General features: G+C 18.8%; 1 protein-coding gene across 1 annotated transcript; it reads right to left on the bottom strand.

The window, feature by feature from the left end:
• Positions 1-10620: 10620 nt before the first annotated feature.
• Positions 10621-16247, bottom strand: LOC551140 (signal transducing adapter molecule 1). Its single transcript, XM_623536.6, has 10 exons — positions 15786-16247; positions 14738-14898; positions 14411-14656; positions 13927-14002; positions 13626-13832; positions 13332-13451; positions 13069-13257; positions 12763-12989; positions 12454-12689; positions 10621-11815 (listed from the first exon to the last, which is right to left on the bottom strand). Exons 1-10 carry the CDS (start codon positions 15826-15828, stop codon positions 11701-11703), a joined length of 1620 nt encoding a protein of 539 aa, XP_623539.1. The 5' UTR covers positions 15829-16247; the 3' UTR covers positions 10621-11700.
• Positions 16248-17052: the final 805 nt, after the last annotated feature.

Raw genomic sequence — 17052 nt, 5'->3', positions numbered from 1 at the left:
TTTTTTAATTTTAATAAAAATTTTTGAAAATATATTGAAAATTTCTGTTTTTTTAAAGAATTAATTTATACAGTTTAAAGAATATAAATGAAAAAAATATAAAATATAAAAATTAAAACAAAATATTTTATATTGTTTGGAATATAAAAATTTTTATATTATATATATTATTTGAAATGTTTTATAAAATTTATATATTGTTATAAACATATATATCATTTGCTTTTTCTCTTTAATCTTTAATCAAAATTATTTTAATTATTTTAATAACAAACGATATTTAAACTTAATTACTTTTATATTAATAAATTTATATAAAAGAATTTATCGAAAACATCAATGTTCTTTCTACAATTTGAAAATTTAAATATTATTTAAATATAATATTAATATTAAAAAAATTTCGATTATTTATATTTGACATTTCTATAAATAAATTATAATAAAATAGTCGCACGTGTTTGCATAAATCAAATGAAATAGATTTTAAATTAAGTAAAAACATGTAAAATTTATTCAAAAAGAAATAATATTCAAAAACCCTAATATATTTATGATAATTTACCTTTTTTTGATATTTTAATTTAATGAAATAAGATAAAAAAATCAGGCATATAAATTCAGACACTCGTGATTTCATGATTATATATATATGTATCATATAAAAAAATCTTTATTTTTTAGAGAATATTATACATATACAAAGTGTCATAATTTTTTGTAAGAAATGATTATTTAATAATTTTCTATAAAAATTTTAAATTATAAGAAATAATATAATAAGTTTATGAGTTAAAAAAATTTTTTTAAAAAAATTTCTTTAAAAAAGTTTCTTCGATATTATTGAAACTATTTTAATTTAATTTCTTAATGTAACTATTAGTAAGTTTATATTTATATTTATTATATATATATTATTATATATATTATAATATATATTATTATATATATATAATAAATATAAAATTTATTAATAGAAACATTCTGTTGAATTATTTGTATTATGGAATAAAAATTATTATTTTATTTATTAGATAATATTGAACTTTTATTTTCTTTTTACTTTGGTTATTAACATGATCATTATTTTATTTATTTGTTGTTTATTTCATTTTTATGCGTAAAATTTGAAACATTTGTAATTCAAATTATAATATAATTCACTTTTATCACAATTCCTTTATTTCTAACAATCAACAATAATTCTAATTTATTGATTGTTTGCTTTAATCTATGTAACAGATAATATAATTTTTTTAATACCTATTATATAATATAATATACATAATATTAATATATCTTTGATATATTTTTATAAAATTATTTTTATCTATTTTACAAAGATATTTTCTTTTAGATCTTTCTATAGATTTTTTATATATTTTTAGTATATATATATATATATACTATTATACAAATATTTAATTGTGGACAATAGATAAGATAATAGCTAAAACTTGTGATAATATATAAAAGGTTTTCTATTTGTTAAAATAAAAATATATAAAAGAAAAAAAATTAGGATAAATTATTTGATGATTTTAACATCAAAGAGAATGTTTATTTATTTTAAGTCAATTTTTGAATTTGAATATTTTATATAACAAATATAATTTAATATAATAAATTACACGTTCAACTTTTGAACTAAATATAACTTTTTTTTTCTTTTTATATTACATTCTATGCAAATTTTCAAAATTATTACTACGAAATTATCAACTTAATTAATCATTAATTATCATGAAATTTAAAATAAAATTTAAAATTAAAAATTTTTATTAAAAATTTTATATATGTTAAGTGTTAAATGGTTGATTCTATAGAAAAAGATGTGAAAGATTTTTTTGACCAAAATTTTGAAAATTATTTTATTTATTTATATTTTTTGAATGAATTTTTTTGTTCAATAAAAAATCGAAGAAAAACGAATTCACAAGTAAATTTAATTTTAAATAATTTTAAAATAATTGCTAATTGTAAAAAAGATTTTATAGAAATAGAAAAATTTTTTATTCTTTTATTTATATTCTTTACAGATAATATTCAAAATTTCCAATTTTTATAAATTTAAATTTTCAAATTCAAATATTTAATTTTTAATTTCCAATTTCTAATTTGTTAATTTAAATTTTTTATTTCGAGCCATAAAAATTTTTATCATAAAATAAATTTTAATTAAAAATTATTTCTATTCAAATAAATATTTCAAAAAGAAAATGTAAATCAAATTTTATAAATTGACAAATTATGCAAAATATAATTGTACTTTGATAAGTATATTAATAATAAATTCAAATTTATTTATGTTCACGTGTTTCATATCTTGAATACTATATCTACCTTTTTCATACATATGTATGTTAAGTTTTTATAGCTTACGATCATTTTGTTTATAAAATACGCATAAAATTACTGAAAAGCGTAAATTCCTAATTGGTATTTAACTTATATAAATGCATCTTGAATATATATCTAATTAAAAGAATATAATAAATGATAATAGACACATATGTAAATTTTATACAACATTGAAGCATTGATGGTTGCATAAATATTAAAAATGGATACAAAACTGAAGGAAGTAGAATGTTAATGTCAAGGTTGTTCTGTTCATTGTCGATGTAAGAAATGCCATTGTCAAGGAAGACTGCTTATTATTCTATCGATCTTTAGATTAACAGTTATGAGGATTCCAATTATTAATGCATTCACTGATATCCTGGTTTATAATATTGCATAAGCTTTTTAATATGATAGTAATGTAATGAATATAATATAAATATATAATAATAATAAAAATTAATTATATTAAATTTATATTAAAAACGTATTTAATATAATTAATTATATTATTAATATTAATATAATTTAATATTATTAATATAATTAATATAATATTGATTATATTTTGTTCTTAGAAATAAAAAAAGATTATAAAATAATAATATTGTAATAATATAATATGAATTAATAAACATAATAAAAATATTTCAAAATTCATAAGAAAATGAAATCTCATTATTTCATTTATAATTTCCTATGTATGGGTCTTAAATATAAAATTCTTTAATTTACTTTATTAATAAATATTTTATTAATATATATTTTACTTTTTAATATGATATTAATAGAAACAATAATTATGTATAAATTTGAATAATGAAATAAATAAAAAATAAATTATTATCTGATCGATCAAATTATATTTTCAATATCTCAAAATTCTAAAAAATATTTTAATTTTGAAACATAGCTTTTATTAAAGTTTTTATTCTTGTAAAATGAATATCCTGTTATTTCATTTTTCGATGGCTTATCTTTTTATATGTAAACGGAATTTCCTATACTTTTAAACGATTCATTCAAAAGTATTTAATAACTGTAATGGGGTAACGGAGAGGTAAGTCATGCGCGATTGTATAATGATTCGTTTGTTTCTTATTCAATGATTCATTAAGTTCCCGTTGCATTGAGAGAAATAAAAAAAATGTTATTGTTTTTTTATGTGCGTGTCGATTATGAAGTATTCCTGAAAACAAGAATCCGTTAATCAATTACGATTAATTACGTGCTACGTCAGAAGAAAAAATCTCTTTCAATTGTTGTTTTTCATTAAAAAATTTTTTGATAAACATTTATTTAAATAAAATAATTATATCTATAGAAATCTTTATTATATTAATCTTAAAATTTTTTTTTACATTTTTATGTAATTATTTGAAACAAAAATTTTGAATATTTAAATACTGAATAATAATTTATCTATTATATTTTTTTGTTTTCAAATAATATAGAGCTAATCGCGAAAAATTATATACAATAATATAATATAAAAATTAAAAAATAAATTATACAATTATTTGTAAATATTTGTAAATACTTATAATATTTTATATATATGTAAAAAATGTATATATATATATAAGATAAAAAAAGATTTAAATAAACATTATATTATAAAAATATTTCTTAAAATTAATCAAGTAATGCTTTAAAAAATAATATTTAAAAAAATTTGTTGATTTATTTTTATAACATTTAATTTATTTATAATAATATATTATTTATAATAATAAAATTTTTAATATATATATACATAATATATTATATATACATAACTTGTTATGGTTGTTATTTAATTTTTTTGTACTAACAGAAATTTTATTTTTGATAGATTTTGTTTATAAAATTATATTTATTATAAAATTAATCTTATAATTTAAAAGAAATTATTTTAAAATAAAATATTAATAATACAAAATTTTATATTAAACAAATTTCATTAAGTTTACTATGAATTTTACTCATTATTTTTTAAAATAATAAATCAATATTTTTTAAAATAATAATTTCATTCATTAAATCATTCATATCAAATCTATCTATTAAATTAATTAATCTATTTTCATATTTTAAAATTGGATCCCAAAAAAAGAAATAAGCTAAAAAAAATAAATATATAGTTTTTTAAATAATAATTCAAGATGTAATGTTTGAAAATTAAAATAATTGAAAATGAATCTACAAGTTTAATTTATTTCGATAATAATTTTAATATTTTAATAATATGGAAACTTTTTAAATTTTAAATTTGTTTAATATAAATTATTATTCACTTTCAAATTTGTTTCAATCTATTAATATAGATATATATATACATTATTACAATACATATATACAATAGAAAATTTGCTTTTTACAGTATTTATTATTTCTAATATTAAAAAAAAAAAAACGAAAAATATGAATTGAATGAAGTTTAAATTATCAAAAATTCAACTTATAAATACATTGAAATATAATAATCTAATAATAAATAAGCGATAAAATATAAATCTATAAATAGATTATTTAAACAACATACGGTATGCATTATTTGATTATTCAAATCAGATGGCGGTACATATCCAATATTAAAGTGTCACGAACTCTATGATTGACCATTGTTTTTCGTTGATAATTTAACAAAATCGAAACAAAAAATTTTGCAAAGTGAAAAGTTAATTGGAAACAGTTTAGAATCAATTAAGCCTTGTTGAATATTTCTACGATATCCTGTATAAGAAAATTCTCTTGAAAATTTTTAAATATTTTAATAAATATAAAAAAATATATATATTCTTTGCTTAATACCAATATGGAATCCTATATATAGAAATAATGTGAGAAAATTTCATTTAAATACATTTGCCTTTTTAAAAAATCATTCTGTTATTTAAAAAAAAAAAAATATATTTGCCAAAAAATTTTATTTATTTGCACATTGCATATTTGCACATATGATAAATATTTAACGAACCATCATGATAAAATTTATGACATTTATGATTTTTTTGTAAATAATTTTCTATAAGCTTATTAAATGATATAATCAATGATATAATCAATATATCATATGATATATCTCAAGAAAACTAAAATTCCTTATTACTTTAAAATTCTTTAAATTAGAAAAATATACTTTTCAAAATAAAAGTAAAATTTCTTATTTCTTGTTTTTATTCTATTTTCTTATATATAAATGAACACTATGTAAGAATTAAATTAAAATCAAATTTATATATATTTATATATATTATATAAATCAATTAATTCGTCAATTTGTTAAAAAGTAAATTGATTAATTCTATATCGCCAAATTTTAAATTTCCAATTTTAAATTTTATTTTATATCTATTTATTATTGCAATGTTTTCTTGATCTGAAATAAATTCTACATCGCCAATTTTTAAATTTCCATAATTTTAAATTTTATTTTATATTTATTTTATATCTATTATTTATTTATATCTATTTATATTTTATTATTGCAACTTTTTCTTGATCTGAAATTTAAGATTTTTTATAAATAAAAATAGTTAATTTATTGTTATTCCTTTAACATCGTGTTATTTCAACCGGCTTCAGTTTCTTAAATACTGTCAGCTTTTCATAGAAATGCGAGAAACGATGATTTATGATTTTATGGTGTCGTGACACGATATCTTTTTACGATAAATTCACCACTATGTCAGCTATAAATCTTAAGTCACGACTGGTTCGTGTATACAGTGAATCGAATCCTGTTCAGAGAAAATGATGAGATTTCTAACGATTTTTCAGAATCACGATTCATTATGATAAAATTAAATTAGTCAAACTTGAAGCTTATTTACCAATATACCTGTTAACATAACTTACTATTATTAATTATAATCATTTCAACTTTTTAATAAAATTTTGTAACTCAAGTTAAAATTTTTGTTTAATTTTAATTTAAATAAAATGATTTCAGCTATTTAGTGAATAAAACAAAAGTGAATGAAACAAAAACAAAATTCTTTTTGTGACTTTTATGACTTTTTAATAAGTAAGCAAAAGAAAGTGTTTTTCATTATAATAATAATTGATATTTATTAAAAATCATTTAAGAATTATTATTTTCATTGATTTTTATAAATTTTTGTTCAATAATTTACAGTAATTAAAATATTTTTTTATTATTTTCAGAAAATAATATTTTTATTTAAAAAATTTTTAATTAAAAAATCTGAATTGTATTAAAATAGAATAAAAATCATTATTTCTTAATTTTATTTATTTATATTATGAATATGATTTTACATATTTGTTTAAATATTTAAAAAATTTATTTATTTACATTAAATTTTTTAATAAAGTTTATATTTATTATTATTATCATATTATTTATTTATATTAATGATAATTGATTATGATATTTCTTAAAAAATTGATTAGGACAGAAGATAAGACATTTATACTTTACTTAATTTTATTTATTAAAAAGTTATTTCATTTCTCTTATGATATATAAGAATTACTATTGATATGATATACGTTGAAAAATTAACAAAATATTTGAGATATATATTTAAAATACAAAAAGTTAAAATACTTTTATTCATTATATAAAAGTTAATAAATAATATTGAAAATTAAAAATTAATGAAGTATGTGAGAATATTTCTGTATTTGATATACAAAACATTAATTTTTTTTGTTATCGTTGTCTGTAATGTTTTTAATGGACACTGAAAATTGAAAAAAATAATTGTTGATATCATTTTTACATTTTTTTTATAATAATTCTAGCCTATATTTTAAGTCATGCGTCGATAACAATAAATATATCTTAGTGATATATCGATAATTACGTAATTTAATTTTCTTTAATTGTGCTCATTCATCTTGTATTGGTTAGTTTGATATTTACACAAAACAAAAAAGAAAAAAATAAAAGAAAAATAAAAACGAGAAGATCAATGAATTATATTATAAAAAAAGAATTATACTTTCTATAAAGATATTTTGAAATACATCTTGTAAAAATATTTGTAATGAATATTAAGATTATTTTAAATTGTTCATTTTAAAATAAAATCATGATTTTAAATTATGAAAAACAAAATTTTTCTAAATGTTTTAAAAATTAAATTAAAAAAAATTAATCTTTGCAAAATCAAGAAACAAAATTTATTATATTATATTATAATAACTTTTGTTAATTAAATTATTATTATAATAATAATTTTATGTTAATTAAATCTGAAAAATCATTTTTTCAATTATTATTTATAAGATTAAAAAAATTGATATTCATCATTTGTTCTATTGTATTATACAGCATATCTATCATACAGGATATTGGAGAAAGGATCTTACTTATTTATAAGAATATTCACAAAAACATAAACAATGAAATAAATTAAATTCGAATTATTAAAATTTTCAAAAATTATTATTTCTTTTGGAATTAATATATTAAATGATATAATGAATCAAATATATAGTAAAACTGCGAATAATTTTCTGATATATTATTATTTTTAATATATTATTATTTATTAATAATATATTAAAAATAATATTTATTTCGTTTCTTTATTTAAATTTTAACATTTTATTGTAGAAATTAAAATAATATTTTTACAATATAACTATTATAAATATGAAATTATATATTTTATTGTGTATTGTGCCGTTACAAAATTTAAAAAAATTTTAAAAATGAAGTATAATTATAATTTTCTCTATATAAGATCATAATGAAAAAGTACAAAATATATAAAAAATATTTTATTTGTATTTATTTTATTTGTAATTTTGATATCAAAATACATATTTTGATATTGATTTATTTATATAGTTATTTAATAATTAAGCAATATTTTAATTATTTTTATTATTAGTTGTTAATTAATAATTAAAAATAACCATAATTATTAAATAAATAAAAAAATAATCAAAATTTATTTCTTTAAAGGAAATTTTAATAAAGAATATTATACATTTTTTAAAATAAAATTTACTTTTATTTTTTAATATTGATTTACTGATTTATGTTAAAACATTTTACCAGAAAAAGTAATTATATCTGTTATATATGTAAAAAAATTTGGAAGATTATAATTTATCATGTATAAATTATAATTTAATATTATCATGTAAAAAATTTTAAATAACATTTGTATAACGATTAATATTAGAAATGTTTTAAGTATTTACAAATAAAATTAATAACAAAATTATGCTATTTATAATATTCATAGCTATGAAAAAATTATTCTTACATTTTTTTATAGAATTTTCTTTTATTATAAACAATAAAAATATGTAATCAGAGAGAGTTGAAAATATACAATTCTATTCAAATAGTTTTCACAATTCCAACGAAAAATAACGTAAAAATAAATGCATATATTTATTTTTTAAATTAATATTCTAATATCTTTTCTAATTTTTAATTCCAACTATATCCTTCATTTCCTGTTATTTATTTTGTACATGTTCAAATTAGATTAAAAAAACCTATCTACTTTTAATTTTGCTATTTTCTGAAGTATTAAAAAAAATAAATTTTATATTTCAGTCTTTTAAGGTTTTAATTCATGCTTTTTCCTCGATAAAAATATAACAAAGGAATTCATAATCATCGTTTACGTAAATAAGAGTTTAATGGCAACGTAACATATACAATGTAAATTACATCTATTTTTCTTTCTTTTTTATAAGATCTATTCTTTTTTCACTTTCTATGTCTCTTTTATCTCTCTCTCACTCTCTCTCTCACTCTTTTTTTTTAGGTACATATACAATGTACATTACACAATCGTTACAAAAAAGCAATATGTTTTTCTTCTTCTTCGTTTTAGTTTCTTTCTTTCATTTAATACATTTTATCTGACTTAGCTTTTTTCTATTGCTTTACAAGATTTTTACATGTTTTTATTATTTTTTTTTTCTTTTCTACACATTGTCGATGCAATTTATTTTTTTTCTTTCGAAATTCTATATCAAATCAAAATATATATTGCACTATCGTATCAATGCGCCCTGTCTTTTCAAAGAAACATTAAAGAGGCTGTTCTGTATCACGCATTCAAAAATCAAATATCTTTTTAATAATTCTATTTCTTTTTAAAATTGTATTTGTATATCTGACATTATAGAAAATTTAGAATTTAAAAAATTAAATGATTATAAATTTTATGTATAATTTATCATAATGATTATCTATAATTATACTTTTTTATTTTTCATTTTCTGTTTTTTTTTTTCTATCAGAAAATATTTGTTACATGCTTTAGAGTGTAATTTGATTACACTTTACATAATATTATAGATTTAATGAATTTTTCATTTCTCTATTTTATCAAATAATATATTTATATTTTCTTACAGGTTAAATATATTAAATCAATTATATAATATATATATTGAAATATTTTTATTTTAATAAATATGTTGTATGTAAAAAAAGAATAAAAATAGAATTTTTCAGAATTCTTTTCAACTTAAAAATTCTTAGAATTTTTAACTTGAATTATAGAACAGCCTTTTTAAGTTATATTAAATTTTGAAACTATTTTCATCCTTGAATTAAATTTTTTTCAACTTATCCATCTTAAAAATCTATTTTATTTTCAAATGTATAAAATATTTATTAGTTAATTAATAAGAAAATAAAAAAATAATATATATAATGAGAAAGTGAATTAAAAATATAATATGCATAAAAAGAAATAGTTTTACTTAATTAGTTTAATTGATTTATAAGAAATATAAATTATTTAAAATCAAATAAACACAATAATTGATATACATAAATTTAAAATACAGAATTATACACATTTTACTATTAGATCTTATATAATATACAAGGAATTTATATGAACAAATATAAAATTTCAATTTCTTAATTTGGAATATTTGCTTAAAATGTACAATTTAACATTTACAATTTCTTTAAATCTATTTATCTGCAAATGATTTGTATGAAATATCTTTTCTACAGTATGTTTGATGTATACAAAGTAACTTTGATGATTCCAAGTTATTATTTTTCTTAATAGACCCTTATTTTTGTACTATAACAAATCTTAAATTACACTTTAATAGTGATTTGCTGATCTATTAAGACTTTCTTTTGGCCTATAAACATTACTAATATTATCTTTTAATTTCAAAATATAAAGTTTACTTATAATTACTTCAAAAATAAAGGCCTATTAAAGAAATTCTTGAGAATTAATCTAATTTAAAATTTTTAAATCTTATTTTAATTTTAAAAGAATACAATCATCCTCTTCAGTTTTTATTATGTTTTTCTGATTTTTCGTTTTTTTTTTTTTTTAACACAGACAGGGTCACCTTTACGATGGTATGAATGCAGCTATGCAAATATTATGCGTTAACAATTCATAAAAAGTTCCTCGCAGATCACAATAAGCAGTTACAATAGGAAATATGTTTTATTATACACAGTGGACAGACTAGACCAAGTTTAGACGTCTTGTCGTAATAATTGTTCTTAGATTTATACTTCGGCTCTCGACTATTTAACTCGAGCTGTTTTTTTCAAAGCTACTATGATTATAGTATTATATATATTTATCTTTTTCTCTTGTTTTTTTTAATTTAAGAAAAAGATTAATAACAATTGTATTTCAAGGCTCTTTTATAGTTGTTATTTGTTAAGAATTAATGATAGTAAAAAACTATAAAATACGGTCGTGCTTTCGATACAGTCTCCACCATTATCTCCACAGTCGTGTACAATTTCGTGTATTATCGCAATTATATATTAAACGATAGTGCTGTTTTTTTTAGAACCTATTACAAATATATGATAAATTTTATACAACGTATTATAAATAAGGATAATGAAGTATTACAATACAAATTCGATAAAGTGACGTATCAATGTGAATTGATGATTCTATAATATTTTTTCTTCTTCTTTTTCTTCTTTTTTCCTTTCTTTCTTTCTTTCTTTTTTTTTTTTGTTTCTTTTCGCCTTATTTTTTATTTTAACACTTTATAAGTGTAACATTTGAATATTGTTATGTGATTGAAACGCAAAATAAAATACTTGGATATAAATAGAATCAAAGGAATGTGTTAATTGAATCTGAATTATGAGATTAATGAAGATATTTTTAGAAAATATATATCATATTAACGATAGTCAAACGTTAATAAAATAACTCGCTTTTCGCCTAATGTATTTTTTAATCACTTTTTCATGTACGTGTCTACATAATAAGCTTACACGATAAGTTTCGAATGCAAAACTTCCATCAAAAACCCAGTATCTTTGGCTACTTCGGGTATGTTTATTTAAATAATTATAATATAGTAATATTGTATATAGCTTGAATTACAGTTCAGGATGAATTTGGAACGTATAGCATTCTTTTACATCATGTGCTGCCCATTTGGTGGAGCATATTGAGGTTGTTGGCTTACCGGAGGTCCTGTTGGTCCTGGTGGACCATATGGTCCTGGCATGGGACCAGTTTGAGGTGGATATCTATTGTATATTATTAAATAATTCTTCATTGAGCTTTCTTTTTTTACAATTTTTATTAACCCCTTAAGTGATCAGTTTATGAGAATTATTAGTTTAAGTCATATTTATATTTCAATGAAGAATTAATAAAAATTAGAAATAAAACTTAAAATTGTAAAAATTGAAACATTAGATATTCTTAGTATTAAAATATCCAATTTAATATAATTAAATTATTATATTATAAAATAATTAAATATTATTATATATATTATATACATATAATATATATAATTTTAAATTCATTTTTTTTATTTTATTTAGTAATAAATTAATATTTCTTATTATTGCTGTTTTTATTTCAAAATTAACTTAATTTATGAAAATAAAATAAAACAAATATATGTTTTGGTTGATTTCTTAACAGTATTGATCGCGCAAGGGGTTATGTTACATCTTATTTTATTAAATTTTTTAATCATATTTTATATACATAATATTGAATTTTAAAGACTTATTTCTTTATATTAAATAATATTTTTTCGAAAATTTTATCAAAAAAAAAAAAAATAATTTAAAAATTAATATTATATGCTTATTATATGTACGAAATAAACATAAAAAATTTTTATATTCACATTATTCACATTAATACATACCCTTGATGAGAATAAGGAAGATTGCTTTGTTCCGGTACTGGCTGACCTTGAGGATGTCCAGGAGGGGGTTGATGTGGACCTGGTGGTTGCATATGAAAATGTTGCGGTAATGTTATATTTGGCATACTTGCAGATCCCATGTAATCACTAGTTGGAATAGTGGCATTATATGGTCCAGATGGACCACCTCCAACAGGAAAAGAAGTTTGATGAGCTGGAGGTACTCCATTAAATATCTATAAATTTAAAATATTTTCTATTAACTTATGTAAAAAAATTAAATTTATTAAGAAATTTAAATATTCTTACATGTGGAGGTGGTGGTCCCTGATTTTGAAATTGATAAGGATTTATGTGAGGTGGCATTTTAGGTAAAGTATAATTTGATGGTGTAGGTGGTGGAGGTTCTCGCATCAGTGTATGATATAAATTAAGAGCATCTACTAAATCAGAACTCAACTGAGTCAACTGTGCATGCCTCCTATCCACTTTTTCTAAAGCTGCATCTATCAATGGTCCCATTGCAGTAACTTGTTCTATAAAATATCATTTAAATAATTTCATTATATATTTATTAAAAGTACAAAATATCATGTAAAACAGTAAATATGTTACCTTCTAAATCAAGCATTTCTTGAGTATCTGAAGTATCGCACTGAGGATCAGCTTCATGTAATAAATGTAAAAGTCTGTCCATTTTTCTTTCATCTATTTCAACTTCAACTACTTCTGGTTCTCTTTTTACTGTTTTCACTTCTACTTCTTCGGCAAATTGAACCATTTTTTTGTTACTGTGTTCTAATTCTATATGTAAATTCAATGTAAATATATTAATCTTTGAAGAATGTATGAATAGTTTAACTCATTTCATATCTTACTTGTGAATTGTTCAGGCTCTACAGATAAATCTGCAGTAACAAAATTAGAGGGAAACAATCCTTCTCCGTTTTGATTACTACCTTTCCACCAGTTTGGATCAGAATCGTCCAAAATGTTAACTAAAATTCAGTTAATAAGAATAACTTCAATAATATATAATATATTTATTATATTTTTATTTTTTTTATATTTCATTATTATATTTTTATTGTAATATGTAACTAATGTAATGTTTTGTTACAATTAAAATAATATAATTGTATAAGAATAAATTTTAAAAGAATCCATCATACTTATTTCTCCTGCAAAAAATGTTAATTCATTATCTTCTGCTGCTTCAAAATCATATAAAGCACGGACCTTCCTGCCTTCTGCATTGCTCGAAGTACCAAGTGCAGAACTTACATTAGGATATAAACTGGTGTATTTAGTAGATGGTGAATTATGTGAAGAGGATGCTTGATTATGAGCTTTACTTTCTTTAAGTGAAAGTTCTATAGCTAGAAAGAAAAATAATTCATTTAATTTCATAAACAAGGATATGTGAATAATATATATAAAATAATATATAAATAATAAAAAATTTAAAGATACCTTTTGCAATATCTTCCTCTTCTTGTGAATTTGTTACTACATTTGGATCTTTACTTAGTACAGTTGTACGTTTAGGCTAAAAATTCAAAATGAATTTATTATATATAAATATAATATATATAATTATATATAAATTATATATATAATTTATATTTAATTATATATAAATATAATATATATAATTATATATAAATTATATATATAATTTATATTTAATTTTATTTTATATTTTTTGACAAAAAATAATTTATACAAAATAATATAATAATCTACATAAGTATTTCCATTTTTGTATTTCCATATTTTGACTCAGTGGAATAATTTATTCACTTGATGAATGATTACATGAAAAACACAATAGGACGTCAATAAGTGATAATCTTATCTTGTTACTATTTAAATAAAAGAATATGTGCAACCATACATGTTTTGCAAAATATATAAATAAGAATCTTATATTGAATTTGTATATAAGAAAACTTACTGTATCAGATGTAGAAGTAAAATCATGACCTTCATTTTTAAGTTTATTATATAAACTTGGAATTAAATTAAGCTGAGGATCAGTTTTGAAATCATTTTCAGCCCATTTTTTTAGAAGCTCTTTCATTTTCTCAGCAATCTTTGGCTCAGAATGGTTAACAAGTTTTCTCAGATCATTTTCAAAGTCTCTTGATGCAATTTCTAAGTGAAATGTTTTTCCACAATTGATGACACACACATCTAATAACTAAATTCATATTTAATAAATACTTCATATTTAATAATTATAACAATTTAAAATTATATGTATTTTAAAATATGTACTAACTGTCAAAGCTTGCATAACAATATGTGGATCTGGAGAATATAATCTTTTAACAATTGATCGTAAACAATCCTTTGCATTTTGAGTAGAAGTACCAACTTTGTCACAAATATCCAACATTTTCCCCCATTCTATAGATATATTCTTTTCACTAGTTGCCTTTTCTATTATAAGACAGATTATAATTAACATATCGTGATTAAATTCTTCAATCTTAATATATTATATTATCAAAATATATTATTAAAATTTTCATTTATAATAAAATATTATATAATATTAATATAAAAATATTAGTCTTATTAGCATTTATTAGAATAATAAAGAATATTTTTATTGTATATATTATTATTATTATTCAAGTCTTTTATCAAAATTTATTAATTATTAATTAATATTTTAAGATAATAATATATTTGCTTTAATTCCAATTAATATTCAAGTTATATATCTGCAATAGTTTTGCTATTTTTTAATATTATATTATTTTTCAATATAATTTAAAATAAATAATAACATATAGTAAATTTAACATAACAATATCAATAAATATTAATTTTATATATATTAATATATGTCATTTAATAAATATAAATATTAGCTGTTATTTACATTAAAAATTTTTCAATATTGCAAATAAAACAAAAGTTTTGCTTTATATATATTTAAATTAAAAAAAAAAGCAAACAACAGCTTGAGAATTTCCATATTTTGGAAAACTAATATTTTTCAAAATACATTATGTTTTTAGAGTAACAAATATATTTTCGTAAACATAATGCAAATAATTAGTCGAAATGATACAAAAATAAGACTAAAATAATTCGCAAAATCTGATGTTTTAATTGGAGGTCAAATGTCAACAACCGTTTAATGCATCCATCAAACATGGAATTTCGATGTTATGTAAAAAAAACTAGAAAGGATCGAACATAGATAGAGAAACAATGGATGCGAATTGTTATAGCACAAAAGATTTTTTTTCTGGAGTTAGAATATAAAGCAGTCATGTTATAAGTGAATTAAGGCTAAGGAGAACTTTGCTACTTACCAACGTCAGCGTCGAAAGGAGAGGAAGTCTGGAAAAGGCCCATTTTTTTCGTAAATTCTTTGATCGATGTGTGTTCGATAGTTACATCCGTTACGCGCTGTCACGGAATCACGTTATGTTTTTCTTTACGCATCCAGCTGATATTTACTTACAAACACGATCCGAATGACTAATAACATTCTAATCTACCATCGAGGGACATCTTTCTTTCGATCTGCCAAAAATCCTCGATACTATCGAAACATCTCGAGCGTAATGTCAAACAGAAGTGATTCGCGTGATGAAATACACAATTAATTAATAAATTCAGTATGCGAATATTAAAAATTCAAATAAACGATACATACTTTAAAAAATTAAATACATATAACGTTTAAAGTTACTGGTAATTTACGCAATTTGTGTCTTTCTGAAGAAGACATTGAAATGAACATCGATAATCGATACATCGTACATTACATTCTACTATTGCCATCTGGAAATAATTCTCAACATTATTCTATAAGAATATAATTTATCTATTGATGATAAAAAAAATATAATTACATTTATACAAATATATAATATTTGAAACTTTATTTTAGGGAATCAACTATTACTTAAATAATACATATCAGATATAGCTATTATCTTATTTTTGTACATAAAGTTTGAAAGCTTGAAAATTTCTTATTATTCTCGTGTCACATGTGATATTATTGATTTATAAAATGAGATAATAGAGTAAAACTTTTAAAAAAATTTTAATTAAATGTTGCAATAATTAATAATTATTTTTTACATAAAAATTATAAAATGTTATGATCTATAGAATTTAATTTACAAATAAGAAATAGAATAGATCTTACTATCTATTATATCATATTATATATATATGATACATATTAAATGATTTGTACATGATGTAAAAGCAACAAATTGCGATTAATGTAAAAGATTCATTTATGAAAATTTATTGTATTCTATTCTAGATAATTTTTATAATAAATTCTTTTATTTTTTTTAATTTCTTTTTTAATTTAATTTTTGTTTTAAATTCTTTTATAATATTTCAATATCTTTAATTTAAGTACATTTTTTTATTTTTTTTTCGTTTTATATTATATTTAATTTATATTTTTATATTTATTTAATTTTTATTTAAATGTTCAATCTTATGTTTCAGTTTTCCTAATTTGATAATTAAACAATTTTTATATTATTTTATAATTAATTATAATTATGTAATCTTATTATATTTTTACTTTGTCTTTGAAAGATTTCTATA

Source organism: Apis mellifera, linkage group LG11 (genome assembly GCF_003254395.2).
Source record: "Apis mellifera strain DH4 linkage group LG11, Amel_HAv3.1, whole genome shotgun sequence".
NCBI lineage: Eukaryota > Metazoa > Arthropoda > Insecta > Hymenoptera > Apidae > Apis > Apis mellifera.
Note: the sequence above shows the minus strand (reverse complement) of the source record. Positions and strands in the feature narration are given on the sequence as shown.

Bases quoted from the DNA above. Each gene is read 5' to 3' on its own strand.
- LOC551140 (XM_623536.6), bottom strand. From the start codon at position 15,828: ATGGGCCTTTTCCAGACTTCCTCTCCTTTCGACGCTGACGTTG. The intron at 14,899-15,785 runs GTAAGTAGCAAA...GTCTTATAATAG, and splicing joins TCCTTTCGACGCTGACGTTG to AAAAGGCAACTAGTGAAAAG. The intron at 13,452-13,625 runs GTATGATGGATT...ACTGAATTTTAG, and splicing joins ATTTTTTGCAGGAGAAATAA to TTAACATTTTGGACGATTCT.